The following is a 25616-nucleotide window of genomic DNA, read 5'->3' on the forward strand; positions in this document are numbered from 1 at the left end:
CCAGAAATGACAAATCCACAAATCCAGAAATCATAAATCCACAATCAGAAATTACAGAAATCAATCCAGAAATCATAAAGGTCAATTATCTAGAAACAATCCACAATCCACAAGAACAAACAATTATAGGTGGTTCAACTCTCCATAATGCAAACTTCAGCATTTGTGACCTCTCAAAGGTCAATTATAGTTGATTCAGTTCTGGTCTTCAGCAACTCTGCAAGAACAAACAAAATTCATGAAGTATCATAAAGGCAATTATTAGAAATAAAGAAATACTTCAAATTCGCTAGTATTGATTCTGCTCATATAGTATTGATGATGGACACAATTGTTTGCTGTTGTGGAAGCACCTTTTATGGATCTGACTAGTTTGCTAGAATATATTAAGACTATTCTACGAGATGTCTTGTGCATTTTACAAAATTTTTGCTAAAAAACTTTACTGCTTGAAAAGTTTCAAGGTGGTATTTTATACTACTACTGTTGGTAATACCCAAATAAATACTAACCCTGTTCATGATATTTTGCAGGTGCAACCATCTCAAAAAGCCTGAACAGAGCTATTCGGTCAAAACACCAACTTCATATACAAATGCCACTTTAATCAGTCCAGAAAACAAAATCATCCCAAAAATCCAAATCTCCAAAAATTCATCCAGTTCAATTCGAATCCAACCACCTAAACTACTCTTATCCAATTCAAAAACTCATAACTTTTATCAAGATTCAATCAGGAAGGAAATTGAGCATCAAACATCATACAAGTTCCACTGAAATTAAATTAGCCCATATAAAAAAACTAGCAAATTAAACAATGACATCCAGAATCAAATACCAAAATCAACAAAAAACACCAAATGAAAATCCAATTATTGAGTCTTTTTCATAAACCCATTTACCTAATAGGCTTATCCAAGGCTTCACTGGATCAGCACTAGCGAACCGTGGTCCTGGTGATGGTGGATGCTCGGTCAGCAATGGTGAAGCCTCAGTCAGAACGGGAAACGGAGAAAGAGTCTAGGGGTGAGCTTTGAGCTTTCCGTAGTTGAGGAGAGGAAAGGACAGAGGACTGACTGAGGAGAGGACTGAGGAGAATGAGGAGAGGAGAAACGAGAGGAAGAGGAACTGAGGAACAAGGGACGGCGCCGCGGCCCGCGGCAGTGCAGAGGAACGAGAGGAAGAGGGGACGAAGAGCGGAAGAGGACTGGAGAAAAGTAGCTAGTTTAGGCTTTAGAATTAGGGCACTGCGTCTGAAAATCTGAAATTGGACCAATATCGAACATAGTGAATTATTTCCTATGTAACTTAATTCGGGAATTTCGAAATTGAAAACGGTATATTATTACCTTTTTACCGAAATGAATTCGAATTCGGTATATCCGAAATGAAAAACTATAAAACCATTTTCGACCCTAATTCGATTTTAACTAATACGATATCCCCGATTTACCGACCGAATTACCGGATTCGAATTACCAAATTGAAATCGATTTCGATCGGTGAATCGGTAATTACCGTAATTGCTCACCCCTAGCTACAGAGGCTGCAGGACGATCAGATCCGGTCTGCACGTTGTACGTAGATGGTGCATCAAGCAGGGAAGGATGTGGAGCAGGTCTCCTCCTAATCAGCCCTACTGGGGAGGAGCTGGCCTACGCCCTGAGATTCGATTTTAGAGCCTCCAATAATGAATCCGAGTATGAGGCACTGATTGCGGGGATGGAGATGGCACGGAAATTAGGGGTTGAATTAATAAAAGTTTACAGCGATTCGCAGCTGATAGTGAACCAGGTAGGGGGAAGCTATGCAGTCAAAGAGGAGCCTTTGAGGAAGTACGTCGCCAAGGTGCGTGAGCTGAGGGACCAATTCAAACAGGTCATCCTGGAACAGATCCCCCGGAGCCGAAACAAGAGAGCTGATGCCCTATCCAAGTTGGCCTCTACCTCGTTTAACACCCTTAATCGAGGGATATTGGTGGAGGTCGTTAAAAGTCGTGTCTATGAGCGGTTGGACGCCACAGTCATTCAGGTGGTAAACTCTTGGATGGATCCCATTGTCCAGTATCTAGCCCACGGAGAACTCCCCCCGGGAAGGACAGAGGCCCGCAAAGTCCTTCTCAAATCGCAAAAGTACGTACTTACAGAGGGAGTACTCTATAGGAAGTCTTACTTGCAGCCATGGCTAAGGTGTGTAACGTCAGAGGAAGGGAACTATATCTTGCGCGAGCTGCATGAGGGCATCTGTGGCAATCACGTCGGGCTAAGGGTACTGGCCAAGAAAGGAATGCTATCTGGATACTATTGGTCCACCATCTTTCGGGATTCAGTCGAGCTGGTGGCGAGATGTAGACCTTGCCAGTTGCACGCCTCAATTCACCACACCCCAACTCAGGAGATGATTCCACTCCATAGCCCATGGCCATTCTTCCAATGGGGAATAGACCTGCTAGGCCCTTTCCCACGAGCTCCCGGAGGTCATGAGCATCTGGTAGTAGCTATTGACTACTTCACTAAATGGGTAGAGGCCGAGCCGCTCAACACGATTAATAGCAGGTCAATCCAAAAGTTTCTTTGGAAAAACATAGTTTGCCGATTTGGCATACCGCAGGTCCTAGTCTCGGATAATGGCCGATAATTCGCAGATAGCTCCCTCCAGGGCTGGTGCTCCGAACTCGGTATACGGCAGCACTTCACTTCCGTGGGGCACCCACAAGCTAATGGTCAGGTTGAAAACGTTAATATGACCATCCTGCACGGCTTGAAGACACGAATAGAGTCTGCCCGAACTGGTTGGCTTGATGAGCTACCCACCATATTGTGGGCCTACCGGACTACACCCCGAAAGGCCACTCAGGAAACCCCGTTCGTCCTGACATATGGGGCCGAGGCAGTGATTCCGGCGGAGATCGGAGTACCCTCAAGCCGGGTGCAGCATTTTGTGGCCCGAGACAACGAGGAGGAGATGCGGCTTAACTTAGATTTACTCGAGCACCGTAGGGAGGAAGCATGCATAAGGATGGCAAAATACAAGGGTCAGGTCGCGTGGTACTACAATGTTAGGGTCAGACACCTCTCCTTCAGACCAGGGGACCTGGTGTTGCGAAGGAATTCCGTGAGCCGAGTTGCGGGCGCGGGCAAGCTAGACCCAAACTGGGAAGGTCCCTACGTGGTAAGGGAAGCTGATCGAGCAGGGTATTGCAGACTAACTCGTCCCAATGGGGATGAAGTTCCACGCACTTAGCACAATTCGAATTTGAGGCTCTTTCGTTAAAACCTGGTCCGGACTGACAGGGAAGGCTTTAGGTAATAGCTATTTATTAACTCGGTGATTGAGCCCACGAGAATGTATTCAGAATTTTAAAGAATTTTTACTAAGTGTCAAATGAAAGGACCGTCTATTACATTTCAAAAGAGGCATGTACATAAGGGGGGCCATACAAAACGAGCATGCCAGCTCGGTTCCAACTCTGGCCTAATTCCTATCTATACCTATGCTACGCATTGCCTAATTCTCCCATTGCTGTTCTTGTTCGGCCTCGGGCGAGATCGCAGGCAGGGTGGGATCGGCGACTAGCGCGGCCAAGTCGCGCCCATGTGTGTAGCCCTCCACAAGCCTATCAATTTGGTGAACTGCCTGAGGGTTGTAGTCAGACCATCTGCCCAGGTCAAACCCAGGCAAGTTCAGAGACTGTACATCGTGCATAGCCTGGGCATATCCGACTTGCAGGGCTGGCCCATTGAGAATGGCCAGGTCCTTCATGAAATCTTCAGACTTCTTAAAGTCCCTGACCCCCAGTAGACGACCCTCCTCCCGAGCAGCTTCAATCTGGCCGTGCAGCTAGGCGGATTTCTTCTGCTCTGCTTCCAGCTGCGCGGTTAGCTCGACGATTTTCTTCTTCTCCAGCTCGCAGGCGGCCTGGGACTCGCCGAACTGCTTCTTCGCGGACTCCAGCTCCGCCTCGGTCGCCTCAAGCTGACTGGACAGCCTATTCTTGGCGACATCAGCCTGGGAGAGGTTCTCCCCCATGTTCTCATACCGCTGCGCCAGTTCGGCACCAGCAACGTTGAGCTGCAGATCCAACACAGTAAGAAATCTACGAGTTAAAGGAACTTTGTTGAAATACCAAGTAGTTGAGAAGTTACCTGAGCTGCACTCAAGTAGTAATGCTCCATCAGCTCGGAGTTGGACGCGAGCTGGATGAAGTGGTGGTCTCGAGGGAGCACCGAACCCCTGATGAGTTCTCGAGCTGCCTCCGGGAATTGAGCTCGATCATTCATCGACAGCCCCCACTTTGGGCAAAAGTGCAGGGGGTGCGGATGTGTGTTCAGCCCTGTGGGGGGTTTCAGAGGAATCACGTTCCTTGCCCGCCACATAGCGGGGGACGGCTCTAATGAGGCCTGCAGCTCGGCCGAGTTAACCCCATAATGCTCCAAGGGCGCATCAGTGGGGGATGGTTGCGGCGTCGGGATAGTAGAGAAAGTTGCCTCGATCCAAGCCTTCTTGGCTGTCGTCTTTTTCCTCTTCTTTTTAGGCTCCTCCACTAGCGAGGACTGAGCTGCAGTCTGAGGAATAGGCACTGGTGGAGGAGGAGGAGCCGCGCTACCAGGAGCAGAGAAGGGCACTGTAGCAGGCGTGCTCGAACTGCCCGTTCCTCCTATATTCAGCAGTTGGGAGAATCTTTTCACTACAAACGGGAAAAAGAGTTAGTTCGCATAACATAGTAGAGCTCACAAAGGAAAGGGGGATGAGATTAAGAATTTACAAGCTGTCAGCTTCTCGGGGGTGAGGGGTCGGAGGTCGGGTGCAGGGTCGTTCACCTCTGCTCGGATCAGTCCTGCCGACCAGAGCTGTGCGTTATTGAATTCCTTCATCTTCAACCGAGCTGGTGAACTGACCAGGCGGTCCAGCTCGGCCGCGGACAGGGGTGAAGGAATGGGGTCAGACACTTGGGTCTCCTCTCTCCAGGTCAAGAGAGGAAACCCGGTGTTCTACACATAGAAGAATTGTGCCTTCCATGTGACAGCCCCACCTCCCCTAATGCGAACCAAAGAGTTTGGCGGACCGCCTGCCCAACTCTCGTCAGGACTACGGAGTCGATTCACACAAACCCAACATAGTACGCGCGATAAGATCCAAAGAAAACGGAAACTACAAATATTTACATTGGAGTCTTGAACAAATTCAGATACAGTGCAATCCGAGGTATTCATACTACACAAAATACAATTAAGGCTTCGTTTTCGAAAGAGCAAGTACAATTAGGTTTTCCAACCATTGAGGAGCTATACAAAATAGCTAAACTAGCTCAACTCATGCTTCAAAGTCACATTTCCCAAAAAGTGGTTCCCTGTAAGGAAAACAAAGGTAACAGAAAGGGGTGAACTTATGCTCAATGAGACACCAAACATATAGGGGTAAAATCATGGCCTTTCACGTTGAATCAATCAGATACATATACCAGATATAGAGGAAAGCATTTAAACACTGTGGTTCAAAGGGAAAGGATACGGGTGGCTCTCAGGAGCCAGATTTCCATTTGCAGTACTTTGATCCCTCGTGAATATTCCGACTTATATTGCTTGTGAAACTTTTAAACCTTTCAGTGTTTGTATTTATTAAAGAGATTAACCATGTAAATTAAGTGTACTTGTTGAGATGGTACTTTTACTTGGCTGGATGAACACTTCTGGTGTCCGTATGGTTTGGTAAGTTTTATTTTGGCTTGATGGTCTCCAATTGCTTGTTTTCTTTGGATTCCGGTGCGCGGTTGTAGGGTTTTAAATGATTTGATTCCGTAGACCTGGCGAGAGCTGGGCAGGCGGTCCGCCAAACCCTTTGGTTCGCCTTAGGGGAGGTGGGGCTGTTACATTCCAATCTTTGATGGAAGAAGGCACATGTGAGAACAGCTCACGGGTGGGGGGCTCCCCCCGCTCCTGCGAGCGAAGTAGAACCAACCGTGGACTGGACCGCTCACTTTCATTTGAAAAAACGACCTGAACAGGTCTAAAGAATAAGGGATTTCAAGGATGCGGCACAAGATAAAGAAGCCAAGGATCGACCTAATGGCATTGGGAACGAGCTGGGTTATCCGAATTCCCCAGAAGGTCAGAATTTGGTAAAGGAACTGAGGGATGGGGAGGCGGAGACCAGCCACGAGCTGATCTCTATATATGGCCACAAACTCAGGAGGAGGTCGGCAAGCGTACTCCCCTGGCTGGGCAGCCCTAGCCTCGAATTGGGAGGGAATGTCGTACCTCCCCACTAGTTCGTTAACATCCCCCTGGTCCAGGAGAGGAGGGATGATCTCGACTTCCCCGAAGTCGATATCTGGCCCCCTAGAGGGTCCTGCCCTGGCACGAGCTGGAGCTACCTCCAGAGGAATCCCTGGGACAGCAGCTCCAGCATCAGGCTGAGCAGGTTGACCGGGCTGGTCCATGTCTAAAGCTGGAGAGTGTGCAGGGGAAGGAAGGTACTCAGACTTTGGCTGTCGCATCAGTCGGTAAAAAAAGAAAAAAAATGAAGAGATAGAGAATGAGAGACTAAAATTGCTGGGCCGCAGAACCAGGATTAAGGTTTTTGAACTGGTTTTAAATGCTTGCTTCCTCCGTGGCTTGGCTTAGAATCAGAACTCAGGAGGACACATAAATACTGATCTCCTGAAATCGGGTGCCTTTCTTTTGGGTGGACAAGCTACTCGGAAGAAGACACACACACACACAAATAAAACACAAAGAATAATATCCTATCTGTGGATCTTTGACAGAAGACTAGCATCTCTTTGGAGCACAAAACAAGAAGACAGCATCTCTTTGGAGCAATGGATCCTACCAGAAAGTTCGTCAAGTATGTCAAGCGCGTCGTCTTCAAGGTCATTATTTTCATTGATCTCTGTCTCTCGTTCGTCGGTTTCTTATCTCCATGGCTATACATATGTCTTTCTACATTGATCTAAGCTGCATGCAAAGCCTAAGTATTATTAAGTAGGTCTTTCATTATGATATGCGTCGCGAAGTCGGTGTCATGCAGTATTGCATGTTGTTGTTCAACAACGCGGATTATTTCTTCTCCCTTTTATTTAGTATTTCTTTTGTCGTTTGATAAACTACTTTTATAGGAGTGATGAATCGAGTATTAAAGGCGTTCGCACAGTTTAGCTTTAATTTTTTTTATCGTTTTGTAGATTTGTTGGGAAATAAAATTTGTTTGCCATTACGGCTACTAATTGCCGCTATTTGTTAATCGCAGTATTTAACCTAGATTAAGGGAATATCTTATCAATTATCACGCGTATCTAACGCAGGTTAATCATGTTACCAACGTGTTCTGGTGTATTAAACTCCAATGCTAAATGTCACTATCACAAACAAACAGCACAATTTAGAAAACAGATTTATCCCTCTTTTACATTTTGCGAAACTTTTATTTTGTTCTCTGTAACTTTTAGTTTTATTCAACAAGGTAATTCTCCAAGATTCTTTTCTCATTTCGAGAGATTTAGTGTCCTATATTTTATTTTCTCGCTTTTGATTTGTTTGGCCGTCATCTATAATTGTAGTCTTGTTCCCAGAAGGAAAGGGGGGAAAATGAAAGAAGGGAAGAATGAACAGAATATTTGTAAATAAATATGAACATGCATGAGATATAATACGCGAAAAGAGTTGCATCTGTTTTTTTGGCAGAAGACGGGGAGTTCTTTTTATGAGTATTCATCTTTTTCAACCGGTCTTGTACAAATCTAGGCCCTATATTTCCAACTCAGTAACAGTTCTTGAATCTGACTCTCAAATCCAGTCCATCACGAAGCAGTCCTGAAAAATTTTTAAACCATTTCTAATCGTCTCAAACTAATGAACGGGGCATATATTTTTTTGTTTTTTTTAATTTTTACATTAGTCGTTCATGCAGGTAACCACGGTTCCAGGGTTCTGGTTCTTCTGGTTCTTCATTATTGGTTATTCCAGAAACCAGAACCGAATTCCTTTATCCGGTAATATATGGCAAGTCAAATTACGGTATTTAATTGATGTTTGGCTTGGAACCAAAGAGTTCGTTCGGTCCGGTTCCCGGCGGTTCCTCTTTAACATTCTGGTTGTGGTTCCTCCATGGCAGGTAGGTCTTCCAAAATTAGCTGAACAATTTGGTACAAACCACAAAGTGCTTCCTTTTTTTTTATTAAGGAAAAAAAAAAGGTAATTTATTGGACGCCACTCCACCTGGCCCAGTCAACAAACTGCATTCCACCGTAGACATTGGATTTGTTTAGATAGGGTATTATTTGAAATATTATTTGGAATAATTACTGTAGCACTTTTTGTGATGTGATGTATGTGAGATAAAAAGGTGGGTTGGAAAATGTGTTTATGATGCAAGCGAAATATTATTTGAGATAAGTTTTGTATCCAAACACTCCCATTATTGGCAAATCTTATACCAACCGTAAAAGCCATTGCAACTGATGGAACCTGTCTAGCGACGGGAGATGCTTCTACCAAGCGCTCCAAACCATTTATAATCTGATAGCGGGTGTTGGAAGAAACTGCAAGGAAAACACCTGCAAAAAGAGTAAAAGTGAAAAATTAAAATAGATTATTGCTCGATTAGGCAAAGCACTAAGGTTCCCAAACACAACAGCAAGTAGCTAAGATTCAGCAGACAAGGAAATTTCTATAGTTGGATCAATTAAAACACTGTCTACAATACCACCAAAATATGGCATTACCATTCCACTCCTACACATCAAAGCTTTGAAAAGTATGAACATAGACAGATGATATGTCATGGTGTCCGATTCTGCAGGAACTTAATTTTTAGAATGTACCATACTTAAACCCATTTGTACTAGCCACAGCAGGGAAGGATAAGAAAAGAAGAAAAGGGAGGGGGAACTACCAACAAAAATGCAGTTACAAAACTGTTCTGCTGCTCCAGTTATATACGCAATGTTCTTTAAATGCAAGAAAGTTCAGTTCTATAAAGGAGCTGAGAAAGTTATTTTGATTTCCACCACAGACAACAAGCTCAGAAGAGTTCAGCACGTTTTAAAACTCCATTTTTTTGGTTATAGCAAATTAGTAATCCAGACAAAAACTTTTTTGCTTTGTTTTATTTATTTTAACATTTTCTCTGAAGTCACGTATTAGTTAATGAACCCAACAGCCAGAAGCAGGATCACCATCAATAAGGAAAGGCATACCCCAGAGAGCTGCACTCTTTAGTAGTGGCGGAACAGGTATATCATCTTCTGATCTCTTTACGCTCCTGACACAAAAAGCTCTGAAATTAGGAACAAATTGCCTCTTCAAAAGCTAATTTCATCTTTAACAGGTATATCAAAAGCTAGAAATGCCGGTGAACGGGCTAACTTCATCTTTTGTAGCACTCCCTCCCATCCAAAATGAATTTCTTTCCTGTATTAGCTGGGTCAAAAAGATGTATGCTTTCCCTAAATGATAAGTTTTAGCAACAAGGTACGACTGGACAATGGTACCATGTCTTTTTTGACTATGTTGATAAGCATAGATTAGCTAAGCCCCAAAAGCTTTTCAATTTACTTGTTCAAGCATTTATTTTACAAGCCTTCCTCAATTTTCGTACAAAGTTAAAAACAAGGCATCCATTTTGATCAGAAGGCATATGGGATTCACAAATGCTTTGAAAATCTTAACACATTTTGTTGTACATTTAGTGAAGATCAAGTTTCAATTTCTAATGTCATTCAGACTTGAGAGCACCAGTTATGACCCAAAGGATCAAGTTCATCGTCACATTGTCAATGTCAGATCATCACTCCCAGTAGTTAGGGAATTGTGTAATATTGCCAGAGTAGTTAGTACTTTCTTGAATTTATTCCAGATTTGATTCAGATTTATTAATAATGCAGTTAGATTGTGGTTAAACTCAAATCTCAGATCTGAGTCAAAGACATACTTGTGTTGCTTCTTTCAACTTGCTCAAGAAGAATGCTTGAGGTAATAAAACTATATCAATTGAAGCTCGGGCAAGCAAATGACAAATTTGATGTCTCGTAGACATGTTTTAAGGAGCTTGATAAACCAACATGTATTTATGTATAGAAACCATCTCAACAGAGAAACATACCGTTTGGCATTCATTATCATATTTGCAATTCCTTGACCAACAATGCCACATCCAAACCCAACCAATCCGTACATAATACCCTGAGAACAATGAGTAGGTTTTTGTGATTAGAGTCCAGATACATAAGAAGAGTATATAAGAGAAAAACGCTTCCATGCTTTATGTAAATATGTAAAATTTACCTTAAAAAATTAAGTACCAATCCTCTGGTTTATGGTAAATTGACAACCAGGCCTTTCTGCCTCAAATACACTGCATTTCAGTATGCACTAAACTAATTTAAAAAATATGACCTGAAACTCAGGTATCAAGTGATAGGTAAAGTTGTTTCATTATCCTAAAACACCAACTTATAGATATACTAAACAAGCGCATATATTGCCACTCTAACAAATACGCTTTGCCTCGATCAGGATTATGAGAGAGTTAACGGGAAAATGATTTCAAGAGGATAATGTGGACAAAAACCTGCTAGGAAGAGCACCATAAGCTCTCTGCAAGCGACTGAAAAGTCCTTGAGACACAGATGATTGTCCAATCCGAGCATATGGTGCTAGCATTCCAACTAAAGCCACATTGACAACAACCCCAACCAAAAGATCAGCAGCATATAATTCAAATTCTGCCCAGAAGTCTTTGCCCCTCTTTTGAACTTCCGCAAATGTTGCACAACAAGAATCAATAACAATCTACAGAAAAATGAAACTATGAAGCCTAAGTGCCTTATCAAATACATTCAAATTCGTTCAGGATAAAGAAATTAAACAAACAGGAAAAGTGAAAGATTCGATTTTAGAAGCTTCCACATGGAAGAGAGCGCCATACTAGACTCAAGATGATTTATGAGTGACGTGTGCAGCAAACCAACTTCAAGAGTTAACTAGCTTCAAGCGCTACCTTACCGGCAATTTGACTTAATGCATAGATGTTACATCAACTTATGCTAAAATTGGAAGAGAGGTTACTAGAACAAGGATGACTTGTTATACAGGAAACCAACAACACATGAATCTGTACTTACAGCTAGCAGTGTAACTTATCTACCACATGAGTTGCCACAAAGAGCAAACTTATCTACCGACAAGTTTCTGGGCAGAAGAATCCCAATAAAACAGCTATACAAACCTCTGTTCCGATTTTGAAAAGAAATGAAGGATCGGCCAACATTCGATTTCGGAGCAGTGAGCATGATTTCATGGCAAATCCCAAAGGCCACGCCGAACCCTGCAATTACAAAATTATAAGCTAGAAATTACCGCACAAACGATTAAAGAATAAGTTTAATCTTTAAAACCAACTGATTTTGACAAGGGTTAAACCTGCAGGTCCAAATATCTGAGAAGAAGCACTTTCCTGATCCCCAAGCTCTTGGCAGCCTCCAGCATATCTGCTGGAAGACTAGTTCCACGAGCCTCAGTCTCCCCAATCACCTCCTCAAACTTGAGTAACGGCCCAAACTCCTCTTCTTCATTGTCGTTCTCCACATTGTCACCCCCTCCACTGCCCCCTCCACCGGGAAATTTCCCATTTCCACCGTGTCCACCACCTCCGCTGTCTACATTTCTTTGAGCACTATCATCTTTCGACACGTAATTACTGTCTGACACCTTGAAATCCTTCCCCGGAGAGGATATACAAGTTTCTTTGGGTACGGAACTCAGTCTGGCACCACATTCTGGCTCACCTCCTGGATTCGACAACTTCACAGAGAAAAGCCCCTGCCTTATTCTGAAAGAATGACAATGGCGATTTTTTTTCCCATTATTACTAAACCCTTGAACATCAGAAAGAATCACACTCAAGCTTGGGCTTCTCGAAACTGCCTCGTTTTGCAAATTCAAGAAATGGGACACTCGAAATCCAGATGAACAGCCCATAACTGACTTGGGGTATCTAGACTTCCTTAAATTTTTTTTTTAAAGACTAGTATGCAAAATATGCAGAAAGGTCGACTGATTACCAAAGTTTCCACCCAGTGACGTACTAAAAATTAATCAGAGTATAAATGATACTACTACTATTACTTAGCACTCTCTCACTAGCTGAAAACCTACAGCTCCTAATTCTTTAATTTCTTTAAAATACAAAAAATATTATTGAATGTGAAGAATCAAGCTGCGCTGGCCAATTTGAAGAATAGTACTAGCAATGTATTATGCAAGAAAACAAGGGGTCCGTTCGACAAAAAAAAAAAAGAGTGGGCTGGGAGGCCCTAAATGGTAGTGCTAGTGCCAAGTACTAGCAGTACTGGCGGAAGTGTGTAACTCCGAGAAGAAACTAGTCGACGTCGTTTCTTTGCCCGCGGAGAGAGGGGGGTGGGGTTTTGTCAGTTGCTAATGGCGATGTTTGGGCCTTTCGTGAGAGGAGTAGTCTAGGGAGCCCGCCTGGTCCTCTTGCCCTCTACTTCACTAATTCAGTTATTCGGCTTAGTTAATGAGTGGGAAGGCGGCGGTAAGATTTTGGTACAAGGACAATTAATGTGAGCGGGGGCGCCGTCGCAAGTAGAAAACGTCGGTCGTGTCACGTGTGCGGAGCTGACTAGAGGCCTGTTTGGCACTATAGTTTTTTACCAAGTTTTTTAGCTACTAGTTTTTTAACAACTTTTGCTACAGGAACCCCAAAAAACTTTTCAAAGTTTTTTACCTACACACTTCAAAAATCTATACACAAAAAATTTCTCAAAAACTTTTCTTCCTCCCTCACCCAACCCACCACACCAGACACCGCCTCCACCACCTCTCCCGGCGCCGGTCACTTAATCCGGCGCCGCCGGTAACCTCAAAAAAAAATTTTGAATTTCTGAGTCCCTCACCCTCAAAAATTTATTATATATATTATATATTTATATATTTATTTAAACATATTATAAATATTTTATTTTATTTAAAATATATTTTTATATATTTATATAAATATTATATACCATATAAATTAATATTAATATAAATATGTAATTATACATTTATATAAATATTATATATTATATATTTAATATATATAATACATATTATATATATTACACATTTATGTATATATATTTATGTATATTTATATACAATTATATTATGTATTATGTATAATATAATACATTTATACATAATATTAACACACAATATTAATTATACATTTATACATAATACTAATACATTTATACATTTATATTAATTATATTAATACATTTATACATAATATTATATATTTATATATTTATAATATATTTATTTATATATTTATATAATATTCATTTATAATAATATACAATTATTACATTTGTAAATATATTTATATTATGTATTATATATAATACAATACATTTATATATTTTTATATACCTATATAAATATATTTATTTATAAATGTATTATAAATGCATAAATATATATAAATATTTAAATAATAAAAATTATACATTTATACATAATATTAATACATTTATACATTTATATTAATTATATTAATACTGTTATACATAATCATCATATATATTTATAAATTATAATTTATACATTTATATAATATTCATTTATAATATATACATTTATATTAATTATACATTTATACATTTATAAATATATGTATATTATGTATTATATATAATATTATAAATTTATATAAATATATAAATATATTTATTTATAAATATTTATAAATGTATTATAAATGCATAAATGCATATAAATATTTAAACAATAAAAATTATAAATTATAAACAATATTAATTATACATTTATACATAATATTAATACATGTATACATTTATATTAATTATATTAATGCATTTATACCTAATCATCATATACATTTATAAATTATAATTTATACATTTATATAATATTCATTTATAATTTATACATTTATATTAATTATACATTTATAAATATATGTATATTACGTATTATATATAATATAATACATTTATATATTTTAATATAAATATATAAATATATTTATTTCTAAATATTTATAAATGTATTATAAATGCTTAAATGTTTAAAAATATATAAATTATAAATTATAAAATACTCAAAAATATGTTTTAAAAATACCTCTAAAAATAATCCAAAAAACGTCTACAGTAACATTTCAAAAACTTCTACAAAAAAGTTTTTCACCATACAAAAACTTCTACAGTGCACTACAGTAAAGTTTTAGACAAACTCCCAAAAACTCAGGTTCCAAACAGGCCCTAGGGTTTTCTTTTTTACAGTCGAACAAAAATGTTGGTAAATGTTATTGAGATTTAGGATTGGTTGCATGCAATATGTAGGTTGGTAAGTGAGGAAACTTATTGTATAGGCTGATATGAATTGAAACCTTGATTATACTACTGTTGTTATACCTTTGTTTAAGGTGAGATGGGATGAAATATCTTGTTTCTATCAATAATATAAAATCGGTTTCATTTTTTTTTCTTGCTCACTTTGGCTCTTACTATTTTGCATTTTTCTGCTTACAACCTTATTAACTTATTTAACTCTCCTCGTCCACTCTTCTTTTATTTCTTTTTTTTTTCTAATTTTGAAAATGATCTGAGAGCATGAAAAGATAACAAAATCTAACCATTGATGATACTTATAAGTTTTAAATAGCTACATCATTAAGAAATTAATGGATCTCGTAACTAAATCATAATGCAACCTAACCTTGAAATAGCAAGTGTAGATGGCAATCGGGATGAAATCTTCTAATGTTGTGATTCTTTAACGAGAATAGCGCTTACTATTTTTACATGATTACATACTTAGATGAAAGTTTGCTCTAATTTTGGTTCAATATTTTATTTTGATTTATTTGTAACTAAATTCCATAAAAAACAAACAAATTTCAGTAATGATCCATTTTGGATTCGTACAAATTATTTTACTAAACTGGACATCTCCATCCTTGCACGGTTTATTCCTCCTAGTTACAGTTGAACAAAAATGCCGGGCATCCAATTCCAAGCTGAAGCTACAGGACTACTGAGGCAGAGTGGTATAGTCGTCGCATTCTAGTAGAGTTTGAACCACCGAAGCCATTGTGGGCCGCTTCTTCCTGTCTTCCTCCACGCAGGAAATACCAACCCCGATTAACGTTGCCACTTGCTTCCTACTGTATTTCCCTTGCATTCTTGTGTCCACGATATCCTCCATCCAGGACTCCTCCCCTGGCTGAATTTTCCTCTTGATTATCCTCACCCATTTGGTCAGCTCCGCTTCTTGCTCATCACCATCATCTGTCGCCCAATTCGAGAGCCTAATCCCTTTAACCATCTCCAGGATCACAACTCCGTAGCTGTAAACGTCCACTTTTGCAGTAATTGGTTGATTCAGAGCCCATTCTGGAGCCATGTACCCTTTTGTTCCTCTGATCCTTGAGAACTCCGAGCCTGGTCCTCCCCCTCTCTGAAACAGCTTTGCCAGCCCAAAATCAGCAATCTTGGGTTGAAGGTCCCCATCAAGAAGTATGTTTTCTGGCTTTACATCACAGTGGATGACCCATTCTAGACATTCGTGGTGAAGATAGGCCAGACCTTTTGCCGTCCCCAGTGCCACCGCAAACCTCTGTTCCCATCCGAGAAAATTCTTCGTGCTAAAAAGACGCTTGTCAAGAGACGAGTTTTCTACATACTCGTACACCAGAAGTTTGCGTCTCTTCTCTGAACAATATCCCCACATTCTTACCAGATTCATGTGATTGATTTTGCCTATGGTGCTCACTTCTGCCCAAAATTCTTGTTCAGCCTGAAATACATCTCCCAGCCTCTTTACACCCACCTCCCTGCCATCTGCCAAGACACCTTTGTAAACGGATCCAGAGCCTCCTCTCCCAAGCTCTTCCTTGAAATTTTTGGTTGCCTTATTGAGTTCATCGTAGCCAAATCTCCTAAACTGACTTGCTATCATCTGATATCCGGCCTCAACTGTAGCCGGAACACCCGTTTTCCTGAACAGGAAAAACCAGCCCAGAGAAACAAAGAGAAGTTCGATTGCACCGAGTGCAGAAGAGAATGAGTACAGATAAACCCATTTCACTCTTCTCCCCACTGCATCATACATAGAAGAGGAACCACAAATGGGACTGGAACCTTGAAGAGTTACCGGTTCTGATATTTGTAAACTTTGAGGCAATTTGATGTAGATGGTTCCAGGGAAATCCGGAGTTAAATAGCCATTGAAAAGTTCACTTTTAAAATAACAATTTCCCCATCCTGTTATCCTGTAGCCAAATGCTTGGCAACTGGAATCCCCCAGGCAGATGTTCCTGCAAGCTTCAAATGTAATGGATTGGGTGTAATTGAGATCAAAACCATAGTAATCTGCGTTTGGAATTGCCACAAATTTCACTGCCTGAGGATTGGACCGACTGAGGTTGAATCTGGCCTTGCAGCCTTTATTCCAATCACTGGGGTCACTAACCACAAACCCAGGAGGACAGGAGCACTTGGCTATCCCCGTGGTGGAATAGACACAAATCCCATTTCTTCCGCACAGCCCGCGAACAGCACACGGTTGTGCAAGAGCTTGCCAGGATATCTCCCACAATCCAGTTGAACTGAACAAGCTGTAGACTCTGAGATTTCCATCGTAATCAATTGTCATCCTTCGTTTGATCCCTGGACCCGCATCAGTGACATTGAATTGCAATTGATCGCTTGACGTAAACCTGCCTATATCATCCAAAGCAGCAATTCTTGTGCTGTTCCAGTTTGTTCGTCCATTCACGTATACATTAAAATCGGGGTTAGGCCAATATATACTCGATATCTCAGGCCCGTCATAAATCAATCTCAAAGCGTTGTCGCTGTCGAAATACAAATTGAAGTAACCAGATTCATAGCTTCCTTTTCTCAAGGGAGACACCAACCTTTTATTCGTGGTGAATTTTTGAGTAGGCAATAGAGTATCGGTAGGATAATCAAAGCTCTGCCAGAGCATATCACCATTGAAGTTTTTGAGAACAAGGTTGCCGGAATCAAGAAGCTCTGCTCTAGACACATCAGTCGAGGCGGGGTTGGTTTGCCATACAACTATGCCATCGATATCTGTCAAGACCATGGCTCCATTTCGCCTGAGGGACAGCTTTGAGCCGCGCCCATTAACGGGCCTGTCTCTGTTAGCCATCCAAACCACTGTTTTGTCTCTTGAATTGGTGAACCAGATTGCAAACCAATAAGCGTTGCTTCCATCTCCGAGAAACCCACAAGTGAATGACTTATCTGGGGATCTGATGAATCCCTTCTCATCTTGCACAGAGAGAGTTGCACCTCTTGCCAAGTAACTCCCCACTTCTGAAGCTGTAGAATGGAAGAACAGAGACATACTAAGAAGAAAGCATAAAGAATGCAACGATGAGGAAGTCAGCTGATTCCTCATTTTAGATTTCAAAAAATTCGTGCCCAGATCACAACCAATATATAGCAGACACTATAAAAATTTCAAGAAATCTGGTGGTTGACTTCAGCGTGGAGATCATGTCATGTACTTACTACTTAATTGTGGAAGAAAATCGACAAATTTATGACGCGGTCTTGTGGGCCGCAGGATAATGTTCGTATTATTCCTCGGTCAACGTTCCTTCTTTGCATGTGTTTGACGCTTCAGCGTCTGCGTGTGTATGCTTGTTGAAAATGGAGATTTGGAAAGCGAACCTAATTTGAACCCGATCTTGAGACTTTGAGGCCATGCTGATAAATTTTCCCATCTAAAAACGGAAAGTACTGGATTAGTATTTGGGATAATATCAGAAATCTATCTTGAGGTTTCTTCTAATATCACTTGTCATCCCTAAAGTTTTAAAAAATCACTTACCTCCTCTACTAATTGTAAAAAGACTATATCAATCCTCTATTTATACATAATTCACATATCAAATGAATGAAATTAAAAAAAAAATTAAAAACAAGAAGAAATAAAAGTCACTTTTTCTCTTTTTCGCACTTACTTAATTCTCAGTACAATGGTGATAGGTTGTTCAACCAACGAATCAATTCATGCAAAGATCGTGCATTTTCATTTATAGAACGCATTCCACAATATTCAACAGAATTAATTAAATCACCAATTTTAGCTTTCATACTAAAAGTTGATCGGTGTGAAGGGTGTTCGCACCTTAGGGGTGGGCACGGATTGGGTACCCGCTCCTAATACGTTTTGGCTGACCCGACCCTAAAATATCGGATCAATCATTTTGCGATCCTAACCCGCTCCTAATATTTTCGGGTACCCGCTATTCGGGTATCCGAAAAAATGAGCGGGTCATATGGTACCCGCCCCTAAAAAAAATTTCCAATAAAAATTATTTTTCACTTAATATCAACATATTTTTCAATAAAAAATGCTTTCTAATTAACATTGGTAGAGATATTATAATCAAAATCCATACGTCATCATTCTCACATATTTCATCAAATAATCAAACCGATCTCATAAATTTAGTACATATTATAATTATAATATCTAATAGATAAAATGAAATTTTATGATAATTTTGAGTACATCACCATTCTCACGCATTTCATCCTTTTATAACATAACAAATACAAGAATAATAAGTATTTGACAACTTTTTCAACTTATTTAAGGATGTTATGGTACAAGACTGCATCCAAAATGAGTCGATTGTGGAATCAAGTCCGGAAAAGAATTGAATAGAGTTAATAATTTTTGAAGTATAATCAAAATAATCTTGAAAAATTTTCACCAACTTTCTTACATCTTTGGAATAGACCTTATTGCATTAAAGGTGATGAAAAAGAAAAATAAATTTCTTGCACTAAAATAAAGGAGACAGATTTAAGAGACACAATTGCAATAAATAAATAAATAAATGAAAGACACAAATATTTTAATTATCTAGCTAATAGAAAATTGGAGCTCCAAACACAAATTTTTGATTGAATTGATGAAAAATTTGCAAGAAAGATCGATGGAAGTAGAATAAAAATGAAAAATGATGAAAAGGATGAACAATTTTTATGATAGAGTTTCACTAATTTTTCTTTGTTTTGTTCATTCTAGTTCAGGTTTCACCAAGAATATTTGTTTTTTTAAGACAAGATGAGGAGAGGCGGATCATATGAGATTAGAATATGAGGTTGTGAACCACTTTATTTATACTTAGAATTAAAAATTATAAAAATTATATGATGAACCCTTATTTTTTTAATATTTATATAATATACCATGCGGGTCGGGTACCCGCGATTTTTTATTTTACTGATCCTTATCCGTATCCATTTTTACGGGTATCCGATCCGTATCTGCCCGCTAAGAAAAATCGGATCGGATCGGATTTTCCCCCCCTATCGCACCTTCATGCAAGATTATCAAATCGAATGCATAATATTTGTAAGTATTTTATTTTAACAACATTTAATTACATTCATTTTTATTCATATATCATTCATTTTCTAATATAAATTTTTATTATTTTTTCAAGATCTATCTTCCGAAAATAGGTAATTTTTGAATAATATATACATTCTATCATATTTCAAACTATTGTTAGACAGATATTATATTTTAATTATGTTGGTACAAATTTTTAACTTTTTTTAATTCATTCTTTTATTTTCATTTTTTCAATAATGTCAGCACCGTGCGTAGCACGAATATTTACACTAGTGTAACAGTAAGAGAAAGGGCCGAAGCACGAATAAAGCGGAGATGGGATGGAGGCGCCCCCACAGTATCATCCAAGTATCTCGGGGCAGCCCCGAAAAAGCTGCTCATCACCCCCACGAGCCCGCCACACTCCGTATCTCTAATCACCCTACTACTCCTCAGTATACCATAGCTTGGCTTCCCCGAATGGCCGTTCCCATTTATAACTACTACTTTTCCCCGCTCCTCCGCTGCCCGCCCTGTGCCTCCCCCTTCTCCTCCTTCTCCTCCTTTCAACCGTATCATCAGCTACACCTCCTCTCACCCAAATCTTTACACTCCTCTTCTCTTTCGCTTTACCATTTAAAAAATCAAAGTATTATTAGCGCTACGATTACGGTATGATGAGAGGATCTCATTTACTGATGCTTGCTCACCTCTTTTCTTCTTTCTTCGTAAACCTCTTCTTATATAATTTAAAACCCCTTCATTTATTCCTGAATGCTAGCAGGTTTTTCCCTTAAGCAGACGACGGCGGAGGGCTTTAACAATGGACTGCCAAACGACGCCGGAGCAGAAACCCATCTCTCAAGACAGGATGCTGGTTTGTATTTTATTCATTCATTAAATCTGCATTTTTTTCCCGGACGTCTTTCGAGTGCTACATTGATTGCATTGCCGATAGAGTTTAAATGTGGTTAAAAAAGAAATACTGGTAATACTAGTAGTATCTTGATTGTTTGTCTTTTATTGATATCTAGAGAGGTCTTAATTGATGTTGTGCTTACTGATGATGATTTCGACGATCTTTTGAGTAATTTGATATAGGTTTTTGTTCCGCCCCATCCACTGATAAAACATTGGGTTTCAGTTCTGCGGAATGAGGATACACCAACTCCAATCTTTAGTAAGCTCACTTCTGGATTCTTTTTTCTGTCTGCTGGTTTGTAATATATTTCCATTTCCATGGATATGTGTTGTTCTATTTCAATTACAATGGAGGTGCTGCATTAATCCTGTTTACCTGTGAGCCGGCAGTACTAATGTCATTGCAGCCATATTTCAAGATTGATTGACTTCACGTACTGTGCTGATGTGCTGGTGTGCCCACTAACATAGCTGGTCACATTCACTGACCTTTTGAGTGTTCACTTACAAGATTTAATTGGGTTCACCATGTCAAAGTAATGCTTACTAGTTTTACTCTGATTTTGTTCGTGTAGAGAGTGCCATGGCTGAGTTGGGGAGGTTGCTCATGTATGAAGCTTCAAGGGACTGGCTGGTCAGCAGCTAATATTCACACGTTGTCTCTTGCTTTTTGTTGCGAAAATACTTCTGAATGCAGTAATGTTTATGGTATTTATAGTTCGGAAGGTTTGATGCTTAAGTTACATCTCAAGAGGACCACCTGTGGTAGCTGGGAGAGCTGTTTATATGAATTTAATCTGTTTCTTCAATATCTTGTAGCTGATCTGAGAGTTCTCTTTTTCATTCTTCTGGTATGATGACTTACAGTTCTGTTGTCTAACCACTGCCAGCCAACGATTTCCGGGGAGATACAGTCACCACTAGGTGTTGCAACTGTTGAATTTATAGACCCCAGGGAACCTGTAGCGGTTAGTACATTAGTTTCCTAGCTTCTGCATCATTCTCTTTCTTTGCTAGGATATATCTTGTCATCTATTTGAACAGTCATGTTATCAAGACAAATCCTCAGAAAATTTTTATAGTAGCATTCTGCCTCATTTGTTACAATTGGAAACTCAACATGTTAATTTTTTTTGTTTGACCTTTCTCCCTTCATCTCTCTTGCAGGTTGTTCCCATCTTGAGGGCTGGCCTTGCCCTAGCTGAACATGCATCATCAATTTTGCCGGCAAGCAAAACATATCATCTGGGTAAGGACTGGCATCCAAACTGTTCAGTGTCTAGCTCATCACATACAGTGTTCTGACTGACTTTTTGTTTATATTTGGTCATAGACAAATTTGCTCAAAAATTTTTTAGTGCATTTAGATTTTTGAAGTGTTCTGACAGTGAACTTTGTTAATAAATATCACTTGTCTATTGGTTTTTGTAAATGACCATTTAGGAGTTACAAAATGTCCTTTTTCAAAGTTTTGACTTTTAGTTGATCTTTACATTGTTATGGAACTTGAGCTTTATTGTTGTTTAATCAGTCTTACTTTCATTTGCAAACTAAGGGATTAGCAGAAACGAAGAAACGCTTCAGCCAACTGTATACTTAAACAAGTAAGGATTCCATAACAAAAAATCTTGGGGATTTTTTCTTCATCTTTTTAATTTTTGTCTCTTACGGCTGGCACTAATGCATTAATGGTATCTTGCTTTTCAGTTTGGATTTTCTGGATTCTTTACTTGTATAATTGCCACTGTGCTGGTGGTGCAAGTCCTGACAAAGTTGATTTCCATTTTGCCAGGTTGCCTGACAGATTTCCCGAAGGTTCTCGAGTATTTGTCGTAGATCCTATGCTTGCAACAGGTACTTATGATTTTGGTTTGATTCAAATGCTTAGTATCTGGCTCAACAAAATCAATTTGGTTCTCAAATATTTGTCAGAGATCCTATGTTTGAATATTCTGATTTCCAAAATAAACACTCTTGAGAAAATGTTGGACCTTTGAGTTTCATTGTGGGACAAACAGCTCTATATATTTGCTTACTGTCCACTTTTTGAGGTTTGAGCCTTCAAAACTAAGATTAGATTGTTTGGATTGGATAGATTTATCGGAAGACTATAATTTGGATTGCAGAACAGTCTTTAGATTAGATTGTTTCGATTGGATAGATTTGTGGGAAGACTATAATTTGGATTGCAGAACAGTCTTTTAACTCTCTTAACTCTTACGAAATTCAGTTTGTTGGTTACTTTGTGTCATCCTCTATATGAAACCTATTGATTAAGGCCCTGAAGTTCATGAATGGTTTTTTCTCGATTTTTTGAAGCACAGTTGTCATACCAGTGCATCAAATATCCTTTTAGTTATTAAACCCGGGAGCTGTGCATGACAGATTTGTCAAATCTATATGGAACCTAAGTCGTTCATCATGAACATTGTCATTGTTGTACTGCATTAGATGATATAACTGGTTTCATTGGCCATGTCCAGGTGTCAATAATTTCTACCTCGTGCTTATATTGGTGTCTTTTATTAGTTCCATTTTTTTGGGTTTTGGGGGGGGGGGGGGAGATTGGGGGTTTTGAAGGAATAATTGGAAAAACAACTTCTTCTAACTATACACGCGGAGATGGTTCATGTAACACGATTTATGTCTATGATGTACATTCAACAATGAATAGAGAAAGTTTGATTCATTGCGGGAAAGGCAGCTTGGTTCCTGACTCTACAGCTTTTTTCTCCCTAGTTTTCCTCAAACGTAACTTACAATTTGATAATTATGATCACTCACTGCTCTATTGAAAATTATTTAAATTGTTGATTGAACTTTACTATGTGTGCTTACCATGTCATGCGTTAGAATTTCCTTGATCGTTTGATTGTAGCAATCATAAGTGTATTAACTGCTACCTAAAGGGGGAGAGAAAAAAATTCACTACTAGTGGGGATAGTGTTTCATCGTTAAATGCGGTTGTTTCAACATGTAATGTCTGATCAGGTTTGCCATCCCTATTTGCTTTTTCAGAAAACTATGGTTAAGCCTAAGCAAAAGCTCTTTTTTGATGTGCCTAAGAACCTCAATTTTGACATCCATAGTCTTTTATTTTTCTTTGTCGCCTAGCTGCTCCAGGATGGCTATTGCTACTTTATTCTGGAGTTAAAAAGGTGTTGAACTTATCCCTACGTGGTATTCAGGTCTTGATATGCTGTGGTTAACATGAGTGTATTTCATAAAATGTTCTGTTTGAGAAGTGAAATATTCTTGTCATGGTGTCAAGTTTTGCCTAGGTTAATATTAAGTGCATGTATCTTCATCTAAGGTTAAAGAATTTCTAGGCGGAACACATGACATGGTGCTTTTAATACTGTTCCTCTCCTGCTTCTTAAAGAATGTGACTGTCGATTCTCAGTCCAAACAATAATTAATCCAGAACTGCTGTGGACGTCCATGCTAGCATACACAATGTTCTTTGTTAGTTTCATTGCCAGTTCACAATCCTTTGCACATGGAGATAGATAACTATCATTTGCCTTATACTTCTGTTGCACTAATTCTAGTTGTCAGTATAATCTCCTGGCCTATGCATTTAGAGTACAGGCTTCTCCACTAACCGCCTGTGTAAAAATTACAGGTGGCACAATAGTTGCAGCTCTTAACTTGATAAAGGAACGTGGTGTTGACAATAAGCAAATTAAAGTGGTAAGCAGATGAAGAAGCACTCTTCATGGGTTGTCGAATTGGAAGATTCTTTGTTTGCTTAGCCATGCATCCTCATCCAAACTTGCAGCAGATTTTCATGGTCAATGTGGTACATTATGCCTTTCAGGTAGCTGCAGTTGCTGCTCCTCCTGCACTTCAGAAACTCAGCGAGAAATTTCCTGGGTAATGACATGTCTTGATAAGGTTGGTTAATAGGCAATGTAACTGCTGTCATTTGTCAGGTTGCTGACTTTTGCTGTTTCTCAGGCTTCATGTATATGCTGGAAATATTGACCCCGCTTTAAATGATAAAGGGTAATTACTTTAGAGAACTGTAGTTCGATTTTAGCTTAAGAAGCATCGCAAGCAGTGACCTCTTTGTTTACGGTCACATTGTTTGAGCTTTTTCAGGTTTATAATTCCTGGACTTGGAGATGCAGGGGACCGTAGCTTTGGCACATGAACTGAGAGATACAATAGTCTCTGGTGCAGTTTGGTTCTAGTTGCATGTTCCAGCTTTGAACACTTGTGGAGATGTAGTGAGTTTCCTTTAGGAGTTGATTGAATGGATACTTGGATCCGATGTTGAAAATCATTCCTTGAACAGGCTGTCAGGGCCATGGACTCGAAGAGGTAAACCGATTTTCGGAATGTCGAAATGGGACTCCTGCTGTATCGATAGCATGTTCAGTTTTATTGTAGCCCCTTCTAAGTTTTAAAAGACTCATCCACAGCGTAAAATTATAGTATCATAATTCCGGATTTGTTGTCTAGGGTTTTGATCCACACTGCTTTAAATGACTGGGAAGAAAAACATCTTTTCTTGAGCGTATGTCGTACACGTTGGAATTCTTCAAGCATCAAACTATTGCAGTAAATGATTTTGACTATCAATTTTTTGAACCAATATTTTCCTTATAATAAAAATTGTATTGTTCCTAACCCCAAAAGTTTTATACCAGTTGAGGGATGAGTTATGATGGTATCCTTCAACATCCCAATAAAACAAAGAAACTGAAAAGGGACATGGTCGATGGTAATAGTTCGTCCAAAAAACCAACCACCGATGTAATTAAGACGAGTCATGCGTTTGTTGAAGTCACCGCCTCTAAGTCATTTGAGCAGGCTTCTTCAGTCGAGTATATAATCCCAGACCTGCAAAGGTCACGGGCATGCTACCACACTACTACTCTCCTCGAGCAGGCGGTGGGCTAGCAAACATTTATATGCTGGCGCTCGTTTTATCGGCTAGGCGTTGGACTTGCTTGCTTCAAACTCTGGCTTTTTCTGCGGTACCGAATCCTAAACATAGTTCAACATTTAAATGCACCCTCACGCCTTTATTGCTTCCTTTTTTTTTTTTTATAGTAAAACTATGATATTGCATGAGGATTATGACTGGGAGTTTTGAAGAGCCGTCCTAATTTGCGGGTCATTAGTAACTGATGGTAGATTGATCCATTTATTTTTCCTCACTGAGTTTGTGTTCCTACCACAATAATGGAAAATATAAAGGGGAGTGCTTGGCTGCCTTACATCTAAGCTAGAATAATTTGAATCTAGCATACCTATTATTAGAGCATTGTTAAT

General features: G+C 39.3%; 2 protein-coding genes and 1 pseudogene across 2 annotated transcripts; 1 reads left to right on the top strand and 2 right to left on the bottom strand.

The window, feature by feature from the left end:
* Window positions 1–71: 71 nt before the first annotated feature.
* Window positions 72–12119, bottom strand: LOC113774532 (annotated as a pseudogene).
* A 2841-nt stretch (window positions 12120–14960) lies between these two features.
* LOC113775951 (putative receptor protein kinase ZmPK1) lies at window positions 14961–17405 on the bottom strand. The gene has a single exon (XM_027321011.1). The coding sequence runs from the start codon at window positions 17400–17402 to the stop codon at window positions 15060–15062; it is 2343 nt and encodes a 780-aa protein (XP_027176812.1). The 5' UTR covers window positions 17403–17405; the 3' UTR covers window positions 14961–15059.
* Window positions 17406–19790: 2385 nt separating this feature from the next.
* On the top strand, window positions 19791–24799 carry LOC113776439 (uracil phosphoribosyltransferase-like). Its single transcript, XM_027321601.1, has 12 exons — window positions 19791–20084; window positions 20197–20289; window positions 20514–20592; window positions 20909–20967; window positions 21224–21301; window positions 21501–21582; window positions 21889–21937; window positions 22126–22187; window positions 23959–24026; window positions 24154–24209; window positions 24294–24341; window positions 24438–24799. Exons 1-12 carry the CDS (start codon window positions 19893–19895, stop codon window positions 24487–24489), a joined length of 918 nt encoding a protein of 305 aa, XP_027177402.1. The 5' UTR covers window positions 19791–19892; the 3' UTR covers window positions 24490–24799.
* The last annotated feature ends 817 nt before the right edge of the window (window positions 24800–25616 follow it).

This window comes from Coffea eugenioides, chromosome 6 (assembly GCF_003713205.1).
Source record: "Coffea eugenioides isolate CCC68of chromosome 6, Ceug_1.0, whole genome shotgun sequence".
Lineage (NCBI taxonomy): Eukaryota > Viridiplantae > Streptophyta > Magnoliopsida > Gentianales > Rubiaceae > Coffea > Coffea eugenioides.

What these genes read in the sequence shown, in the direction of transcription:
- LOC113775951 (XM_027321011.1), bottom strand. Translation starts at nt 17,402, where the DNA reads ATGTCTCTGTTCTTCCATTCTACAGCTTCAGAAGTGGGGAGTTACTTG.
- LOC113776439 (XM_027321601.1), top strand. Translation starts at nt 19,893, where the DNA reads ATGGCCGTTCCCATTTATAACTACTACTTTTCCCCGCTCCTCCGCTGC. An exon ending in CCAACTGTATACTTAAACAA is followed by an intron (nt 21,938 to 22,125) that starts GTAAGGATTCCA and finishes CCATTTTGCCAG; the next exon opens with GTTGCCTGACAGATTTCCCG. An exon ending in AGATCCTATGCTTGCAACAG is followed by an intron (nt 22,188 to 23,958) that starts GTACTTATGATT and finishes TAAAAATTACAG; the next exon opens with GTGGCACAATAGTTGCAGCT.